This window comes from Sitophilus oryzae, unplaced genomic scaffold (genome assembly GCF_002938485.1).
Source record: "Sitophilus oryzae breed Bouriz unplaced genomic scaffold, Soryzae_2.0 scaffold_1178_pilon_pilon, whole genome shotgun sequence".
Lineage (NCBI taxonomy): Eukaryota > Metazoa > Arthropoda > Insecta > Coleoptera > Curculionidae > Sitophilus > Sitophilus oryzae.
The window spans coordinates 1,019,400-1,040,768 of NW_022145813.1; the positions used below are offsets into that span (position 1 = coordinate 1,019,400).

At 32.4% G+C, this 21,369-nt stretch overlaps 1 protein-coding gene across 1 annotated transcript in view; it reads left to right on the forward strand.

Moving 5' to 3' along the window:
• The first annotated feature begins 600 nt into the window (after positions 1-600).
• The window catches only part of LOC115890799 (coiled-coil domain-containing protein 40), a 30,270-nt gene continuing 9,501 nt past the window's right edge, over positions 601-21,369 (forward strand). The window contains exons 1-6 of the mRNA XM_030911146.1: positions 601-893; positions 2,578-2,767; positions 8,298-8,490; positions 10,989-11,143; positions 13,548-13,761; positions 17,152-17,312. Of these exons, the coding sequence (XP_030767006.1) occupies positions 679-893; positions 2,578-2,767; positions 8,298-8,490; positions 10,989-11,143; positions 13,548-13,761; positions 17,152-17,312 (1,128 nt within the window). The 5' untranslated portion in view covers positions 601-678. The remainder of the gene's footprint in view (positions 894-2,577; positions 2,768-8,297; positions 8,491-10,988; positions 11,144-13,547; positions 13,762-17,151; positions 17,313-21,369) is intronic.

Here is a 21,369-nt window from a genome sequence, read left to right on the forward strand (position 1 = left end):
TAACACAGCCACGACTAAATTGAAATTTAAAATACGATTTTTTAAACAAGAATATCAAAAGTTGACATATGATTTGTCATTCTACTCAGAGTCTCATTTTCTATCGAATAAAGTAAAAAAATACCGAGGGTGCCATTTATAGACCAAAAGTTGTAATTATTTCCGGTGAAACAGACAGTGATGAAAAACAACTGAACACGTCAATCAATCCTAATATATGTCCTGTATATATGTAAAAAATAAAAAAGTTATAGGGATGAGCCACTTTTGAGACGCACCCGGTATATCTCACGTATCGATATTAGTTCAGAAATTATTTCGATAAAATCGTAATATAAATCAAACTTCTATACCCTGTATCTCCAAAACGAAGCATTTTAGGACATACATTTATATTTATACCCTATAGGAACTTTTTTACTTATTTTTATCTGCAGAATATATGCTGCCGAAGTTTTCCGAATACAATTCGGACCACCCTGTATAGAAGTTAGCTGGTTGCTATGAGGACAACATAGGTGTTTAATCATTAGTCACCGTTTCTATGGTATTATACACCTACCTTATTGTTATGGCATTATTGACATCATAGTTTTAAGTGACTTTTGTCTCTTATCGACTGACATATGCTATATGATTTTTTATATTTTATAAAGTAATTTTTAATAATCGACTACCATGATGACGGAAGAAAAGGTTCAAGAAAAGGCTGTCCTAGACCCTGATCATGAGATACTGAAGAGATTTCAAGAAGCTCTGACAGATCATTACACCCGACAAATAGATCGTTTAAATAATGAAATATTTGACTACGAAGCTGAACATAAGAAGAGAGAGGAAGAAAAAGAGCTGTTAGGTGTTGAGGTATATGAGGCCCAGCAAGTTGTGTGCAGGTATTATGTTAAAACGTGACGGGGAATTTTATGTTGAAGGTTCACAACCTTAAAGGCAGGCGGCCACTGCGAGCGAAACTAAACTAAGCTAAGAATATAGAAGGAAACGGTAACTAAACGAAAATAAGTTTCATCGGCGCTGGGAACGATTTTCGCTTAGTAGTCAGCTAAGTTAGATGCTTTTTCGTATTGTGTTTCTACTATCATTGAATTAATCGCTGCGAAAAATTCGCTGGAACCTGTCACGAACTACAACAAGCGAAACTAAGCTACGATTTGAATCTTCGTTCACATATTTTCGTTTAGTTTCGCTCAAGTGGCCGCTGATGCATTTAAAAGTATGGGAGCTGATTTTTAAAAATCTTATCTTCGCTTGGCTTAGTTTAGTTTCGCTCGCAGTGGCCGCCCGCCTTAAGAGTCTATTACGCTGTACTTTCGGTTCGCTCTCAGGGGTCGGGTAAAGCGGGTGTGTGGCCGAAGGAAATATATATTATATTTCAGAAATCTGCCTAAGGCTTAGCCCGATCCTGTCGTGTTAAGCCACACTCAAATTTCCAAACACACGTGCTTTGACTAAGGTTTGCAGAGCTTCAGCCTTTGCCATAAAATAGCGAGTAATTTGTTACAAAACCATATAAATTCTATATCACTGTAATCACAAAATTTCAATCTATTTCCGTATTTTAACGGAATTTTAAATTATGACTTTATTTGCGAGAAAATTTAGTCCAAATATAAGGAATATTTTGTTGATGTTTGACCATCAAAATCTTAAAAATAAAGAAGTTGCCTAAAAATGTGCTACAATACGGATATAGTATAATCCTTTATCTTCAATTTCCTTCTTCATTTGTGTAAAAATACCTAGTCAGTTTTACATAAAACGTTAAATGCCGGACGTTTATTTTGCTACTTTTTCGGACTAGTGAAATGGACTCTTAAAATAAAATATAGACTACACTATTTACATCTAAACGAGACGACATGTATAGTTAAAAAGTAACGAATTAAAAAAACTTTTCATTAGTGAAATACAAAAAGTGGATTTCCATTTGAAAAAAATTATTTATGATAATTTTTTAATCGCTCAATTCCATGACGGCTACCGCCATTATTATACGACATTTGAACAATTTCATTTTTGAAATAGATAGCCACATGTCTTCTCTTTATGTCACAGTGGCTGTGGTTATCACTAAATTTGACTTTTAGGCTATACACATTTTTTTGACAGGTATTTTTTTTCGTCCAAAAATTTTAAATATTTTCTTTTTCTCAAAAACGGTTAATGTTAGGTATAGAGTGTTTAACATCAATATACATAGAATGTTACAGAGAATTTAAGTACTTAATAAAAAATGGGGGCACCCATTTAAAATAAGAAAGTTGCTATCAACTTCCGGTATTTCCGGAAGTGCCGCCACATTGAAAACGTTTTTAATCGATTGATCTGATCTCATTATAATACAACGATGTGCAAAAAATCTCCCATCTAGATATTGTGGTTCTCTAGAAACTTCCTTCTAATGCACGCTCAGCCTGTGACACCCTGTATATCCTATCAAGAGACCTGTTGTCGCTGAGCATTCGCACGTTTGTGTTTGGAAAAAACTACTCTTAGCTTCATTAATCTAAATAAATCTGTTGCACCCTGTATAATTTGGTATTTATTTTTGCAATTCAGGCAACAGAAAACTTTAGATGAGATTACGCAAGATGTGGAAAATATTAACGCTGCAAAACAAGAAGTGGAAAATCAGATTAAGGAGCGCAAAGAGAAATTTAAGGAAGCCAAAGAAGCTATGGTCGCTGCTGAAAAATATAACATGGAATTACAGAATGAAATAAACTCTATCAATTTACTGATAAGTCAGGTAAAATTTATTAATTTATAGGGCGCCAAAAAATACCAAGTGTACCAAACTTCAGTGGGTAATTCTACAGAAAAAATAAAACCTGTATACTATTTCATATTTCAATTCTTCCTTCAATTTTAAGCAATAATCGTTATACACATGCTGTAATTATGAAATTTTGGTTATGAAATGTTAAACGAAAATTTTGTAATTTTCAGATTTTATATAATCTTATTTTATACTAGAGGTGGGAATTCTAGTTCCATGGGAGGAACTAGTTCCTTAGTTCTAGTTCCTCCAGAGGAATAGTTCCTTGAACTAGGTCTTTAGTTCCAATAGTTCCCGACTAACATTGACATCCCCCTTGCTTGCTAATGCGTTTCGTTGTCAGTCAGAACTATTCACAGTATCATCTGTATAATTTTTATAATGTACGGAGATATAACGAGACGTGTAATTGTGTATGTTAAAAACATATAGGTAAGTTTTAATAGAAGATAATAAATAGAATAGCAGATAAAAAAATTAAAAAAAACTCAAATCAGAATTTAAAAAACTATATCACAAATCAATTGGAGCAAATATTACAAAAATTTTACGAAAAATTGCATTTTTCCTCACTTCAAGGGACCCTTCTTTTAGGGACCTAAAGTGAAACATTCCCATAATATATTTAAAAAACAAACTAAAAATCAAAACCAGTATCCACGACAATTTTCTGTGGTAATTACGCCGCGCCGGCTGCGGCAATAGACAAGGCCGAATCCATCGTCGTCGCCTTGTATTATATCTCGGATCTGCCGACTGAATAGATTCCCGTGAACTAGTCTTTTAATAGTTCCTCTATGTCCGGATCCGATAACATACGGCTCGCACTCCCCACGCCTCCCTAGCATCAATCGCGCTGGCTGATCCATACGTAAACTAGTCTTTTATTTAGTTCCTCTAGTTCCTTTAGGTCCGGATCCGATAACATACGGCATAAGGCTGGCACTCCCCACTCCTGCCTAGCATCGATCGCGCTGGCCCGGTCCGTTCGTACGTAAACTAGTCTTTTATTTAGTTTAGTTCCTCTAGGTCCGGATCCGATAACGTACGTCTGGCACTCCCCACTCCTGCCTGCCATCGGGCTACGCGCGCTAGCTGATCCGTCGCCGTCGCATATTATTCTATATCGGACACAGTCTCGATCCCGGAATAGGTCCTGAGGAACTAGTCCTTTGAGAAACCAGGAACTAGTTCCTTTCATTCCGGGGTCGGAATAGTTCATTGGAACTAGTTCGTTCACGAACTACACACCTCTATTTTATACATCTATAGATGCTAATTTGAAAACTAATGTCAAATATTATTGTCAAGGTGTATGTGGCGCCATCTGTCGGAGAAGCGAGCAACTAAAACCGCAACGTGTCCAGAAACCTGAAGACAATATTTTGTTGTAGCGCCATCTCTTAATCAAGTCGACAAGTAAGCGAAGCAGACAATAGAATGTACTAGTAGATGGCGGAACCGTCCCGATAATTTTAGATTGTTCGCGAAACACTCACCACAGCTATATAAAAGGAGCGCTTACGACAGTTGGGGAAGTTTAAAGTTTTGAAATTTGAATATACCGCGTGGAAATTGAAAATCGGACAATTTGGTGAAGGAATCTTATAAATAGTTAGTTTGTTGTGTGTTATAAGTTAGTAATTGTGTATAAAGTGAGAAAATTAATTCGTTAAGTATTTTATCGTGAGTTTAAATTAGTGGACCCGCGGAATCCGTAACATTATTATCACAGTTTCCGCAAAATCAAAATCACACAAATCGAAATTAATTAAATAGAATTGTTTTGAGGTACATTATGCGTATCTCGATTTTTGTTTAGAATTGAAGGAAGGATTGAAATATGCAATAATATACAGGGGTCCATTTGAAAAAATTAAACTTTGATGTGCCACGACTTTATGACCGACTGTATTCAGGGTGGCGTACCTTATTCGCCTCGGTTGATTATACGAAAACGGAAAGATGTAGAAAATATTCTAAAGGACTGTTCGATCGCGTCAAATCGCCGCTGTCGTAGTCGCCGTGGAATGCTACGTCACGCGCTGACCAGCGCTCCACAGTGCGGCGGATCTTTATTCTAGCGGGACAAAATCTGAAGAGCAATTTTTGGGACTTAAAATCTAAGAACGTAGCAAATGGTCTAATATATAGCAACTATATGGTTAATTATTTATTAACAACTTAATTTATTAATAAATAAATACAGGATAATAAAACTATGATTTTATTCGTACATGACACACAAAAAACCGTGTTGTAAACTATTGCCAAATACATAAAATTATGATATCAAAAAACTCTTTAGCACTTTTTTTTAATTATTTTTAATCTTGTGACACCCTCTATAATTTATTTTAAAAAATATATTTTATTTTGAAAATAATGAATAAGATAGATATTTTAATTGTAACACTCGGTAATTGTAAATTCATATATAGTAAGTATCTAAGACAATTTTTAAACTCAGTGCCTTTTGATGGAGTTGTTTGTTTTTATACTATCGGATTGAAATGAATCTTTTGGGCATTAACCTGTTAAGCTTGAACTCCCTGTGACTGTGACTACCTGTGTTGGTAACTATTGGTAACTCAAAAGATCTACATCATTCAATATATCGATATTTGAAAAAAAGTGAAAGTTTGATATCTGCAGAACAAAGGCACGAAGGATTTTAACAAATAATATACGTACAGTAGAAAAGTACATACCTTTGGCAATCTTCAACATAATTTGGCTTTCTAATAAAATGTATAAGCACTTGTAAATATTTTGTTTTCGTATGATCTCTGCCTTGCTGAGCAGAAAACGATCAAATTTGGTTGATAAAAATGTATCGAAATACAAAGAATATTCATGCATTTTTGTATCAATTGGAATGTCTACTATTTATTCTTATCAGTACACATTTTTCTTCCAGCGCACTGTGCGCTCGTCCGTCAAATGCAAAAATAACTGTCACTGTCTAAAATCTTTAGCGCCAACTTCAACTCGGTCAGTAGATGACGTAAAAAAACTGACTGTGCAGGAAGATAGGAATCGAACTATCCTTATCTCTATAGTATCCTTGGGCAACGTGCACAATTTAAAATTATTTTGAAATATACAGGTTGTTTAAGAACTAAAATCCATACCAAAGTTATATTTTTGCTTATGGAACACCGGGTATTTTATTTCATTTTTGGATTCTTGGGCCCAAAAAAGGGTATATATTATAAGCTTATAAGGGTTAAATATGTTTAAATTCTTTGGTTTTTGAGATATTTAAAGATATTTAAATATGCATGCTACAATAGAATATATAATATTATAGATTATTAACACCCCGTACATTACTTTTCAGAATTAATTCTTGTGCTGAGTTTAAAGATGGGGAAATATTAAAGATAAAAAAATTGCTGATCTATTTTAAGGATTTATTTTATATAAAAACTTCGTTATTTCAAATGCAATACCCTGTATTTTTTTAAATAAATCGAAGCAGATTCAAATGCTCTTTCAAACTATATTTGGGTTTCTTATACCTATCTAGCTCAGATTTTGAATTAAAAGCGATTTTTCAATAAAATGGTAATTAAGATGGCTGGTTTTGCCATGGCAATTTTCAAGAAACACTTAGTAACTATTTTCAAAATCGACATTTGTTTATGGACTATTATTTAGATTTATAACAGTTTGCTTAAATTTACCTCCAATAGTTTAATAAGTAAGTATTCATTATTTTATCAAAAAAAATAAAACAGTATCTGCTAGCGGAACGAATGGATATTATGTTACTAGTGATTTTATTTTGTGGGGAAAATTTGGGTGATTTTATTTTGTGGGGATTATGCTCAAAGACATCCAAATAGGAATCTTCCTGATAAGCGTTCCTTTGGAAAACTATTTGCCCTATTTTGCAGAGCTGGTAGTGTGGTTTATAAAAAACCCATTAGGCAGAAACCTGTCGTTGGAAGTGAATAAAATGAATTTGCCGTAATTGGCTCTTTTATAGAAAGTCCATATATCTACAAGTCATTGTATAAATACTCGTAGCTGTCACTAGAAACTTGCCATGGCCACACTAGCCCTCTTGCTTGCCATTTTATTGAAAAATTGCTCTTTATTCAAAATCTCAGCTAGATAGGTATAGGAAACCCTAATATAGTTTGAAAGAGCATCTGAATCTGCTTCGATTTATTTAAAAAAATACAGGGTGTTGTATTTGAAATAACGAAGTTTTTATGTAAAATATAAACTTAAAATAGACCAGCAATTTTTGATACCCCTGTATACATTAAATGAAGCAATAACATTTTTCAGTAAAGTTTATTTCTTTGGCTTAAAAGTCAACACAAGAATTAATTCTGAAAATCAATGTACAGGGTATTGACAATATTTTTTATTATGGCATGCATATTTAAATATCTTTAAATATCTCAAGAACCAAAGCTTGTAAACATGTTTAATCCTTATAATAAATGCCTCACTTTGTGTCCACGGATCCAGATATAAAATAACGGGTGTTCCATAAGAAAAAATATAACTTTGGTGTGGATTTTAGTTCTGACATACCCTGTGCACTTCAAAATAATTTTAACTTATGCACATTGCCTTTCCACATATACCCATAAAATATTTTGTTTCATCATCATTCCGTTTTCGTATAATCAACCGAGGCGAATGAGGTGCGCCACCCTGTACTTAAATTATTAATACCTAATAATCGACCGATATGTATAGGATACATATCAGCGACCCAGTATTATAATTCTTTTACTTTTAATACCGTGCTGGCAACCGTTACTTTTGGGTCGGTATTTACATGTGTGGAAGTAAATCGCATAGGGATCTTATCAAATCGGAGTGAGAGAAATGCTATCATCAAGCCCTATCAAGTAATGTAAAATCACGATCGCAAACTGCTTATTTCTAAAAGATTTTTTTTCGAAAAGATAGATTTCCAGATATTAGGAAGAGAAGAAAGATAGATTTCCAGATATTTTCGATAGAGTTCGAGATATCCATTTTTGAATTCAGAGATCTAATAGCGCGACCACTGTCGAACACCAACTCAATTCCACTTATTTTTACCAAAAATGCAAGTGTTCCTAACTTGCACTTAAAATGTTTCAAGCTATAGGGAAAATTACAACGACTTGTTAATAAATAAACAAATAAAGCATCACGAGACGTAATTAAATCGTGAAGCTGAACGTATGATGTACACATTTCCGTAGAACTTTAAGTACTGACAGAGGTACTGATTGGGTCGACCGGTCAACTGCGACAAATCTGCTATATCCCCTTCCACGTCTCTGAGCAATGCGCACATTTTCTCGGTTTATTTCGTACGTTTGGCAACATGTTTACTCTTCTCTCTTTGTTCAGTAGGTACATTATAAACGCATTGTAGTCTTCTTACATACGGAAATCTCGACCCAAGACTAACCTTTGCCAGCCCTTAATATAATATAATTATATTCAAGAATAATATATAAAAATTGCTGTTTTATTTTAGGTTTCGCAATGGGAGTCCAAAATAGAGTCAAACCTTGTTGTAAATCAACGTATCGCCGAAAAAACCCGAAAAGACAATTTAAAACTGGCAGAAGAAAAGCGAAAACAAGACGCTCAATTGTACAAGGTGATGTGTGCCATATGGAAATTGGAAAGTGAAATTGAAACAATGAATATTCAAAGTAAATTAAAAGGTAAGGCGGTATCTTTGAGTTATTGGGTGTTATGGTCATGGTTGAATTACTAAATGAACCCAGAGCTCACAGAAAACTTAAGTTTTTTTTTGACTTAAATCATTTTAATGACTTAAATCATTTGATTTAAATCATATTTTGAAAGCTGACTTAAGACTTAAAATTATTTAAGTCATTTTCAAAATGACTTGTGACTTAAGTCTTTATTCCGAAATAGAAAAAAATTAAGTCATTAAAAAAGATTTAAGTCTTTTTTTTTCATATATTTTTATCGTAAATTTTTAACAGCGGCATCAAATATGTGTTTACCATCTTTAGATGAGAGAATTTAGATTTCATAAAAAAGTAGCAACTGTGAAAACCGTATCTTTGTACCGCTGCTCTTAAACTAGAAACTCTGTAAAACACAAAAATGGGACAACCTGTACAGGGTGGTCGAAATTGGTCTGTTTTAACAGAGAAAACCTATTTCCTGACTAGATAGAGCAAAACCGACATAGGTGTCATGGGCTCGATTTCTGAGACATGTTTAATGGCGTAAACCTCCTGTTGATATTTTCACTGCCAACTGAGATACGGGGTCTTTTTAAATTTTTTACCATTTTGAAAATTACCCATAACTTTTTTATTTCGCGGTATAATAAAATTCTGTAAAAACGTTCTTAAGGTACTTTTTTAAGCATAATTCAGTGGCGTAGTCAGTTTTTTTCTATACTTGCAGTTTTTGTCAGAAATGATAAAAAATATATTTTTTAAATGGAAATCATAGTTGGCTATGAACTTAAAAAAATGGTGGCGTTTAACCCTTTCCAACGATAGAAAGTTATGAGTATCTATTTCTAAGAATGAGAGAAATATTAGGTTTTTTATCTTTATATCGAAGCGGGCCTTGATTTTGTGTTGATCTATTTGCCTTTTTATTTTTTGTCACAATTTATATTCTATATTATTATTTATCTGCATAATTAAAGACTTTTGAAAAGGTAAATTAATATTCTATATTATTAATGACAATTGAAATCGGTACAATAAACAAAGAACAAAACTAAAAAAACGTATTTTTGAGTGATGAATGTAGTTTTCTAGAAAAAACCTCAAAGATCTTCAAACAGCACCTCCTTCTCGAATACACAATAAACATCTTTTGCGCACAGAGTTACAGCGATTTATTAGGCGAACTGGTGTAATAAGTGCAAAAAGCCATTGGCGTAACTACAGGGGTACCCGGGGGTGCGCCGGGCCCCCCCCCCCCAGGTACTGCTGGGCACCCCCCAGGGAAATCTTGAATTTTGACTGAACGATAACTCTTGGCTAAATATTAATTTTTATTTAATTGTGAAAATTATTTTTTCCATTTTTATTTAGTTAATATTATGTTCTGTGTTCAAAAAATATGTGTTAGTTTTTATTTTTTACAAAATTTGTAGGTATTTAAGTGTTAAGTAATCCACAGGAACACGGGGTTGATAAATGAGACACAAACAAATAGAACGGGATTGATAAATTAAATTTATTGATAGAGACATGCATGTAAATGATTTATTCAAAAAATGTATTTATTTTTAATGATATTATTATTCAGTTTTTAAAAAATAAAATCCCTAGGCCTCCCTGGCTTCAACCCTAGCCCCCCCCCCCGTATGAATTGCTAGTTACGCTAATGCCAAAAGCTTGCCTAGTAGCCTTCTGCAATTCTTCTCTCGTTCCAACGGTTCTTCCCTTATAAATAAGGTCTTAATTTCCCCCGTAAAAATGTCGAAAGGGGTTAAATCAAAGGACTTAGCAGGCTAAGATATGGGGCCCCTTTTTCCAATCAAATTCTCTCCAAATTCTCCATTTAATAGTACAGCTGTAACCGTGGCGTTTTAATTATAATTGGTAATACTAATACAGAATGTTGATTTACCTTTTCAAAAGTCTTTAATTATGCAGATAAATAAAAATATAGAATATTCAATTGTGATAAAAAATAATTAGGCAACAAGGTCAACACAAAATCAAGACCCGCTTCGATACAAAGATAAAAAACATTTCTCTCATTTTTAGAAATAAATACACATAACTTAATATCGTTGGAAAGGGTTAAATGCCGGCATTTTTTTAAGTTCATAGCGAACGGCGATTTCCATTTAAAAAAATATATTTTTTATCATTTCTGACAAAAAGGGCAAGTATAGAAAAAAACTGACTAAACCGCGAAATACAAAAGTTATAGGCAATTTTCCAAATGGTAAAAAATTAAAAAAGACCCCGTATCTCAGTTGGCAGTGAAAATATCTACAGGCGATTTACGTCATTAAACGTGTCTCAGAAATCGAGCCCATGACATCTATGTCGGTTTTGCTCTATCTAATCAGGAAATAGGTTTTCTCTGTTAAAACAGACCAATTTCGACCACGCTGTACAATGTACCCCGAAATTTAATTTTATTTAAGTTGTTGATATTTTTATATGTGTGTTTTTATATCCTTGATGCGCGTTTATTATTTTTTTGTCAGAAACTGAACAAAGGGAACTCGAAGAAAGAGTAACGACGGGTAACACGCATTTGGAAGCATTGCAAGCTGAATACCGATGTCTTATGCATTCGTGGAATTCGGTGGTGGTAGCAATTGGATCTCGAGACAGAATCGTTGAATGTTTAAGAACAGAGGTATTTATGGATTTAAGTATTTATAGACGAAGATGGGGGATATTTGCAATAGAAAACTTGAAATAAAGACCTTTCGGAACATTGGGTCACTTTTATTTTTCGGTTTGTCTTTCGCTTAAATTTAAAAGTAGAGTGTTTTCTCTGTCATCTCTTGGATCTGTCTGTTGAAAGCATATAATTACTTATTACAAAAAATATATACATATACAGGGTGGTCCGAACTGTATTCCGGAACCTTCGGCAGCATATTCTGCAGATAAAAATAAGCAAAAAGTTTGTATAAACTTATATCCTAAAGTGCTTAGTGTTGGAGATACAGGGTGTAAAAGTTTCATTGTTATTTCGATTTTTTTCAAATAATTGCCGAAGTAAAGTCAATATTTGGATGAAAATTGGTGTATGGCCGTTTTTCGACATGAGAAATTTGATTTTTATGTCAATATGACTTCTATTTGTAGGGGGCGCCACCTACATGTGTTTTAACTGTGTTGAAGTTTAATAACTTTTCGATCGTACCTGTATAAAACTACTGCGTGAAAAAATATACATTTCCGTGTTTTCTACGTAAAAAATGTCTCTTGGTCATCTCTGCTAGCAACCGTTCTCAAGATATTTAGAATGGAAATAGTCAATACATGTCATTATTGACAAAAAATAAACATGTTGAGTAGATATAGTTATTTGACTGAAATTATGAATTTGGGAACTTTTTATTTTTTTAAATTGATCATAGTTTTTTTTTCGAAAAAATTATGATACAACAGTTTCTCTTGAACTTTTGGCACAAAAATATTTCAAATTTATGATTTCAGTCTAATAACTATTTAGTCAACATGTTTAATTTATGTCAATGAAGACAGGTATTGATAATTTCGATTACAAATATCTCGAGAACCATTACTCGTAACGATTTTTACCAAGAGACCTTTTTTACGTAAAAAACATCCTAAATATATATTTTTTTATTCAGTAGTTTTATACAGGTACGGACAAAAAGTTATTATTCTTCAAACTGGTTAAAAAATATGTAGGTGGCGCCCCCTACAATTAGGAAACATATTGACATCAAAATAAAATTTCTTATGTTAAGAAACTCCCAGAGACCCATTTTTATCGAAATATTGATGTTACTTCAGAAATTATTTGGAAAAAATCGAAATAAAAATGAAACTTCTACATCCTCCGGACATACATTTATAAGAACTTTATTGCTGATTTTTATCTGCAGAATATGTTGCCGAAGTTTCCGGAATACAGTTCGGACCACCTTGTATATTTCTTGAACAATGAAATTTTTTCTGACCTTTTTAAATTAATTTTTTATAAACCATTTTGGATAAAAAATACTGGTTATATATAACAACGTCGTAATAATCCCAAGTCCATTATAAAAACATTTTAAAATATTTAAAATGTAGGAGTATACTGGGTGTTTGTTTAAAAGTGGCTGACCCCTATAACTTTTTAATTTTTTCAGATAAAAAATTAAATTTGATATGTTAGTATGTGAATAGACATCGGGATTGATTGACGTATTCAATTAGTTTTATGCCCACTTGCACCGTTTGTATAAACTTTGTTTAAAGGCTAAACAGTGATTAACTATAATAAAACTATCTAGTTAATCACTGTTTAGCCTTTAAACAAAGTTTATACAAACGGTGCAAGTGGGCATTAGTCTTCCTATTTCACTGGAAATGACTATAACCTTTGATGTTTAAATGGCACCTAAATTTTTTCAAATAATAAAGATATACTGACGCAAAATCATAAAAATTAAGATATCTAGAAAAATCTTTGTCTGGGGTAGGCAACCAATGTCTTGAAGATATATGAATTCCCCATTGAACACCGGAATAATATACTGGGTGTTCCATTTAAAATAAAAAGTTGCTTTAAAAAGTGACTAATGTTCCATATTAATTTTGCCTCACCCTGTGTAACTTTTTGGGTCAAATTTTAATTTGATTTAACATAAAATGGTTAGTGTAATTAAATATCAGGCTATACAAGGTCAACTAAAATTTAAGTAGCTGTTATCGAAATTTAAAATTTATTCTTCATTTTCACAAAATGTGAAATATGTCAAAATCCTTACATTTTAGGTATATGCTTCTTTAATAAAACTCACCATTATTTTTTCCCTAGAATCCGAAAATCAATTAATATATTGTGTGTTCCATTAGAAAAAACACAACTTTGATGTGTAACTTTTTTTGGGGACACCCTGTATAACTCTATATATTTTTATAAAATGCTTTCAATTAACCTACATATGCTGCCAAAATTTTATTTCGATATCGTTCTCGTTGGAGTCTGTCTGTATATGTATTATGTAGAAATGCTCCATAACTTAAAAAACTATGATGAACACTTTTATGTTTGATATTATTTATTATTTTAGACTCGCAAAATCCGTGAACAAATTAAGAGCGCAATCGCCGAAATTGAAAAGACGAAAAAGTTAACAAAAAAAGAGATGAACACAAACGAACGTCTGGTGTTGAACAAGGCGAGAGCTGAATTAGATGTGTCCAATTGCAAGCAACTGTTAGACGAACAACTTCAGAAATACAATGAACATATGGAAGTCGCCGCAACTTATAAAAATATGGCTGGTAAGTGATTATGTTGTTATCATAAAATTTATTTAATAATTAATTTGAAAAATTATATGTACGATTTAATTAAAAAACATATTGACAGATACCTAATATGGAAAAACTAAAAGATTTTAAACCGTTGTTGATACGTTTACAAAAATCAGTAGTAGGTGCATGTCATCAAAGACGTCGAAACTATAGCCAAATTAAATTCCTAACAAACAAAAATTAGCTTGAAACTTGAGCACACTTTGTTCTTTTAATCTTATATTTTGGTTGAAAAAATCATCACCAAGTAACGGATTGGCCGATAAAAAAGTAATATACAATATTCCTTGCGATTGCATTGCGATAAATGAGGTTTAAATTAGTGATGGGATAACTCGAGCGAAAATTCGCTCGAGTACTCGATTGAAATAACCGACATCGCTCGATTATGAACGAGCGATGCAAGTGACGAGTACCAAGCGACGAACGCAAGCGATTCTAGAATGAAATAAATTGAAATCCCATTTTAATGTGACATACTCGATAAAAAGCCGAGCGAATTTTCTACATACATTGCAGGTAGCAAATTTATACGATGCCATATAACCGGATGCGTCTCAGAAGTGGCTCACCCCTATAACTTTTTTATTTTTTTAGATAAAAAAATGAGATTTGGTATGTTAGTATATGACATAAATTATAAATTAGGATTGATTGACGTATTCAATTGTTTTCTGTCACTTCCTGTTTCACCGGAAAGGACTACAATTTTTGATTTTTAAATGGCACCCTCGGTATTTTTTTACTTTATTCGATAGAAAATGACATTCTAAATAGAATGACGTATGATGTCAACTTTTGACATATTCGCTCAAAAACAAATTGTATTTTAAATTTGGCCAGTCAAAGTGCCATGGCTGTGTTAAAAACACTAATTTTTAATCAAGGACCCTTGGAAAAATAGATTTGATCGTCTAATGTTTTTAGTATCTTGTCCTGGCCGGTTAAAAGATGCCCAAATCGTATTTTTGATCATATCTCGATTTTTTCAAATGGAACGAGGGTGGCTCATTAGCATATTTCGAAAAAGATTTTTTTTACGAATAATTTGATACCACACACTTGGCAGTTCGAGTCAAATTGTCGTTATGAACCGCATATTACAATTTCAAATAAACCATATGCGAAAATGTCAAAAGTTGGCATATGATATGTCATTCTATTCAGAGTGTCACTTTCTACCGAATAAAGTAAAAAAATACCGAGGGTGCCATTTAAAAATTAAAAGTTGTAGTCATTTCCGGTGAAACCGGAAGTGACCGAAAACAATTGAATATGCCAATCAATCCTAATTTATGTCATATACTAACATACCAAATCTCGTTGTTTTATCTGAAAAAAATAAAAAAGTTATAGGGGTGAGCCACTTTTGAGACGCACCCGGTATATTATGTTTTATGTTAAATCAAGATCAAGCGAATCGCTCGCCGCTTACTTACTTGCCCTGTCATTATCGAAAGATTATGTGCCATGCGCACAGTGCCCACGCAACTTATTGCTTGGCACTTGGCGTTAGCGAGTACTTACAGCAAGAGACAGATGAAAACCGTATTTTTAAATACGAGTGACATTTCGCTCGAACTATCGCTCGGTTATTGCAATCACTTGATACTCGAGTACTCGATTATTATTGAAATTAATCGGTTTTCCCATCACTAGTCTAAATTATAAGAAAATGAATTTTCTACGAAAACTTGAAGAGATAGGTAAAGAATGGTATAATACAATTTGGTAGACAATTAAATTGTGCATCTGATTCTCATAAAATATACAAGGTGTTCCATTTAAATTAAACTATCAAAGCAAAACCTTTGAAGGCGGGTATAAAAGGATAAATAACTCACAATCTTTAAGTTGTTTAATTTAAATTTTAATGCTTCAAAAAAGCAAGGGGGGCGACATGTTTCGGGAATTTAAACTATTCCCATTATCAGGCCCAAAAGCTAAAATAATTACAGAGGTCAAATTTATAAAATACAATCACAACAAATTAAAAAGTCAAAATTTTTTTTACAAAGTCAAAAAGTTATATCTATAACAAAAATTGTTCAATCGCAGATAACAATATGGTATGCTAAATTTGAAAAATTAAAAACAACTAGACCAAAATCATAAGGTGAGGGGAGCCGTATAATCAGCTATAATTAGATAAATTGAAAGAAAAAACAAGGCAATAATCAAATCATACCTCAATGCACAATTCAAAGAAATTTACTTAAGCATTAGAATTGGTATTTTGAGTGATATATTTTTTTATTTATTTTTTGTATTAGTAATGTAAGTTAAGAATTAATTATTTCAATCTGTATATGTTGATATTCAATTTTGTAGGATAATTTTTTTAGTTATGTTAGTTAGGAACAAGTTAAGAATTATGTTTATTTTTTTATTTTTTTAATTAGCACCTATATGTTGAATTTTAATTTATATTTCAAATTTATATATTGTAGGAAATTAATATTTATTTTAATTTATATATGTAGAAGAATTATTTTTTATTTTAATTTAATTAAACTTCTTTTCTTTAAAATAAAAGCATACTCACACAAGAGTCAACCTAGGAAGTACAACCACTCGGAAGAAATAAAAATATTTAATATTACATATGTAGATAATATGTACTCACACTAGGTTAGAGAACGTTTAGAGTAAATTAAACTAGTTATTGTCCTTTAAAGTTAGTAATTATTTAAAATATATTTTTAGAGATTCTGTATAAGGTAGTATAATTTTTATTATTGCAACACAAAATTTAGTAAATAGAAATACTTCAGTACAATATATGGTTTTAAAAACTTAAATACGCTTAGAGAAATTAAGCATTAAAATTATTACTGTATTTTGACAGAAACCTAAATATTTCAAAAACGGTAAGATTAAAATGTGGCAAACCTTAATCAAATTTACCTTTATTTTAATCGTAGAAACTAAAAATGTAATAATATACAGGGCCATTTAAAAAGTACAATTTTGATATTTTTTTATTTATTTGGGACACTCTGTATCTTGTAAAAATATTTTTAGATTGTAGCTCTAATCGTCCTTCAACGAACCCAAAACTTACAATTTGTAAAAATCTATTCGTTTAGCTACAATACTCCGTGTCGTATATGGTGTACAACCCTGTATACGAAAAATGGCTGGCTGCAGGGAATGACAATCGATGATATTTTTGGCAAGGTCAATCTCTAGTCGTTATTTACTATAAGTAGATATAGAACTTGTCAAAAATTAACAATAATTATACAAAGATTAAAAAAGGATAGAACGTTTCCAGACTATAATTTAGTATCTAATTGTGCTGAACGGTTTCTATCAATTATTGGTAGATATTTGAAATTTTAATTTTGGTTTCAGATCAAACACAAAAAGACATAGACAGGATAGTTGTGGAAAATAACTATAAACGGACGGTTCTTTCTACAATAATGAAGGATTATGACAAGGTTTATACAAAAAAGAGTGCATTAGAGCGAAAATTACTTGAAATTATAGAGAATCAGGCCGCCAATGACAAGGTACGTATTAGTAAGTATAGTTCATATCAAATAAACTTTTAGTCACGTGATTAACCTTGACCGGCATAGCGTTGCCTACTTTTACATATTTTCTTTTAATCAAAATATTTTAGGAAACAAAAATAAATTAATTATAAATATATAAACGGTTATTATTTACATCAACAAAACTCACCTTCTTAACAGCACCTGAGGGACATAAAGGGCCATTACTACCGCTTTCCCGTTCAAAATATTCTAATAAAGTTAGCATTAGTTTTTTACGGCTATTAAGCTGTCTTGTACACTTCGCACTAAAAGGGGTTCTAAAAAGAAGCATGTTCGACTGCAAGGTCTGCTAGAAAACATTTTTAAGTTTATAGTATTATAACACTATTTATTTAAATGAAAAACTCGTAATACAAAACTAAAGTGTCGAATGACAATGTCCGGAAATAAATAAATAAGTGTGACAAGTTGACATTTTTTAAAGCAGAACTATCCAGAATATGTCCATGGCTGGCAACAATTTAAAAATCGCGCCATCGATTACGTAACTAAAAGTTTAATTGATATCAAATATACGTAGTTTTTTAGCCGACCATACCAATAGGTATAGTAGGCTATTAGGACAGAATATCTAGCTAAGCAACAGAAGCCTCGTTACATGTAAAAAATCGTAGGTCTCAAAAGGAGGCAGACTTTTAAAGCCTGTCTCCAAATCAGATATTTTGATGCGGTAGTTTCACTATTACATAACAGAGGGCGATAAATTTAAAAGAAAACAGTTTTCTACAAACGAAATTTAAAATAATTTTATGCAGTGTTGCCATTGTGTAATTTATATTGTAATACTTCCTGATAAAGCCTACGTTCAAATTTGCTACATCATTTAAACATATTAAAATAGATTAGAGCTCTTTTTTCAAACGTTTAAGTATTTAACTTGCCATGTTAGTTGGAGTTAAATTTTACGAGCTGAATTAAAATCACTTCCTGACGTTTGATTCTAACTGAATTCTAAATTTTGATTGTAATTCGGCGACAATATAATAAGCATTGTTCTACTATTATGACACCACTTCCTGACGTTCGATTGTGTTCATACCGTATGATCGGGAAAAAACGGCGTTAGCGATGGCTATGAAATGAAAATCGCTGTCATTTTATGTGTAAATTTATATGGGAAATGTCATCGATCGTCTATTCCCAGCCAACTGGACGCCGTTTTTTTTCGGTATCATACGGTATTTGATATATACTTGCGTATTTTTCATGACATTGCAATATTATGGTACCATGAAGCATATCAAGTGATACCGTAATATAGTACCATATTACGATACATGGCGTTCGATTGGGCTTAAACTTGGTATATTTATATTACGTATCTTCAGTGACATTGTAATATTATAGTACCATGAAGCATATCAAGAGGTACCATAATAATACCATATACGATACCATTTCCTGGCGTGCGATTGGACTTATACTTGGTATAGTATAAGTATCTACGGTGACATTTTAATATGATGGTACTATGATGCATATAAAGTGGTACCTTAATATAGTACCACTTCCTGACGTTCGATTGGGCTCATATTTGACTATACTTGCGTATTTTTGATGACATTACAATATTATGGTACCATGAAGCATATCAAGGGGTACCATAATGTAGTACCATATTACTATACCATTTCCTGGCTTTCGATTGAGCTTAAACTTTATATACTACGTATCTTCGGTAACATCGTAATATGATGGCACCATGGAGCATATAAATTGGTACTTTCTATAGTACCATATTATGATACCACTTCCTGACGTTTATTTATTGGGCTCATATTTGATATATACTTGCATATTTTTGATGACATTGCAATATTATGGTACCATGAAGCATATCATGAGGTACCATAATAGTACCAAATAGGATACCATTTCCTGGCGTTCGATTGGGCTTAACTTGGTATAGTAAGGATCTTCGGTGACATATGATGGTACTATGATGCATCTACTATGATGCATATATAAAGTGGTACCTTAATATGGAATATTAAGATACCACTTCCTGTTACGATACCACTTCCACGCATCTACTATGATGCATATATAAAGTGGTACCTTAATATGGAATATTAAGTTACCTTCCATATTACGATACCACTTCCTGACGTTCGATTGGGCTCATATTTGATTATACTTACGTATTTTTGATGACATTGCAATATTATGGTACCATGAAGCATATCAAGGGGTACCATAATGTAGTACCATATTACGATACCATTTCCTGGCGTTCGATTGGGCCCAAATTTGATATACTTGTGTTTCTTTATAAACATTTGTTTAATTAATAATTTTAATTTATTTTACGAATTTTAATTTATTGTACGATGTCGTGACAAAAAAATCTACCTAGGTCTATATAAATAACGTGGTAAACAGAAAAAATTTGTTACTATAGTATTTTTTTAGTCAATTAAAATTTTTGTACTGCATTTTAATAAATCATTTCCATTATTATTAAACGTATATTTCATTACTAACGTTTCAGCATTAATAAATATCACTATCAATCGCCCTGTATATTATTAATTTTAAAGGTAATTAAAGTTATTTTCTTAGTTAACATAATAAAGTAGTGTATATTAAAAATGTATTTTGAGAGCATATGTTTTCTAATTTATTTTTTTATTTTTATTAATTTATTCTAATTTTAAAAGCCAAACGAATAATTAATATAAGTGTATCTAACAAGAAACTAAGAATAGAAAGAAATTATTATACACCAGAAAAAGAATGGGATGCCAATTAAAGTCTGTTTGAATCTGGCAACTGTGCATATTTTGCCGAGCTTCAAGGCCGTCGACGTGCCGTCGATCTACGTCGATCCAAAACCGAAAGTTGAAAATTTCCAATTATATTCTGATTATGATATTGTCGCGCCATCTAGTATTTTATTTGTGCAATTTTAGCTCTTTCATTTCGAGTATTTTCTGTTGCGTAGCTAGACATTCTGTGCTATTAGGATCGGGTTTTTTAATTTCACTCAAAATGACCTAAATACAAAATATTTTCATGGTGTCTGTCTGTCTGTCTGTCCGTCCGTCTGTCCGTCTGTAACACGATAACTCAAAAACCGCTGAACCGATTTTATTTTAACCTAATTTGGCACAAAAATACTGTGGCACCCGAGAATCTGGCCATTAGTTTTTGGTGGGGGTGGGGGGTTGGTAAAGAGGTATGGGAGGGGGTTAAAAATTTAAAAAAATCGTAACTCCAAAATTACAGTAGCTAGCCAAACGCGGTTTTCAAATTAAGATTAGGAATAATATTTGCAACAAAATTTGTAATAACATCAAAATTAGTCAAAGTCGCAGTTTTCGCAGATATTAACATATTTTAGTATGGGCGGCTATACGTGCCTCCCGGCGCCAATTTTTTTATGTAAGGTTAGGTACTTACCGTGAATAAACCTAATAAAGAATTAAAGACTTATACAGGGTGATACACGGCCGTGGTCCGTTAGACGTTTAAGCTACACGCACACTGGTGCGATCACGGCCGCGATCACGATCACGATCAAGGCAGCGATAACATGAGCGATCATTCTAGCACACACCAACGCGTTCACGTTCACCGCCGTACCTATATGTAGTGAGCTATCCTGTAGGTATATATAGGTACAAATTAAAAATGTGAATTATATATACCGAAAAAAAACATTCTTAAATATTTACCTACAATATTTAAACTTAAACAATAAAAATGTATACATATGTACTATCCAATCCAATTGCAACTCCAATTTTGCCTCAAACTTTTTATTTTTAATTCGATTAATTTTGTAACTTGGATCGGATAAACCATATAGAATTTTGTGTATTTTTACAGCCATAATTAGCTGCTCTGTTAACTCAATTTCTAAATTGCAACAAGAAAAAACACACAAAATAACGGAAAATTCCTATCAGTTGGGTCGCGATCACGCGATCAAACTCGACAAGTTGAATCTGATCGCCACCGCAGAATAGAACGCAGCCAGGCCGCTTCGTCTCCAAAACTCGATCGC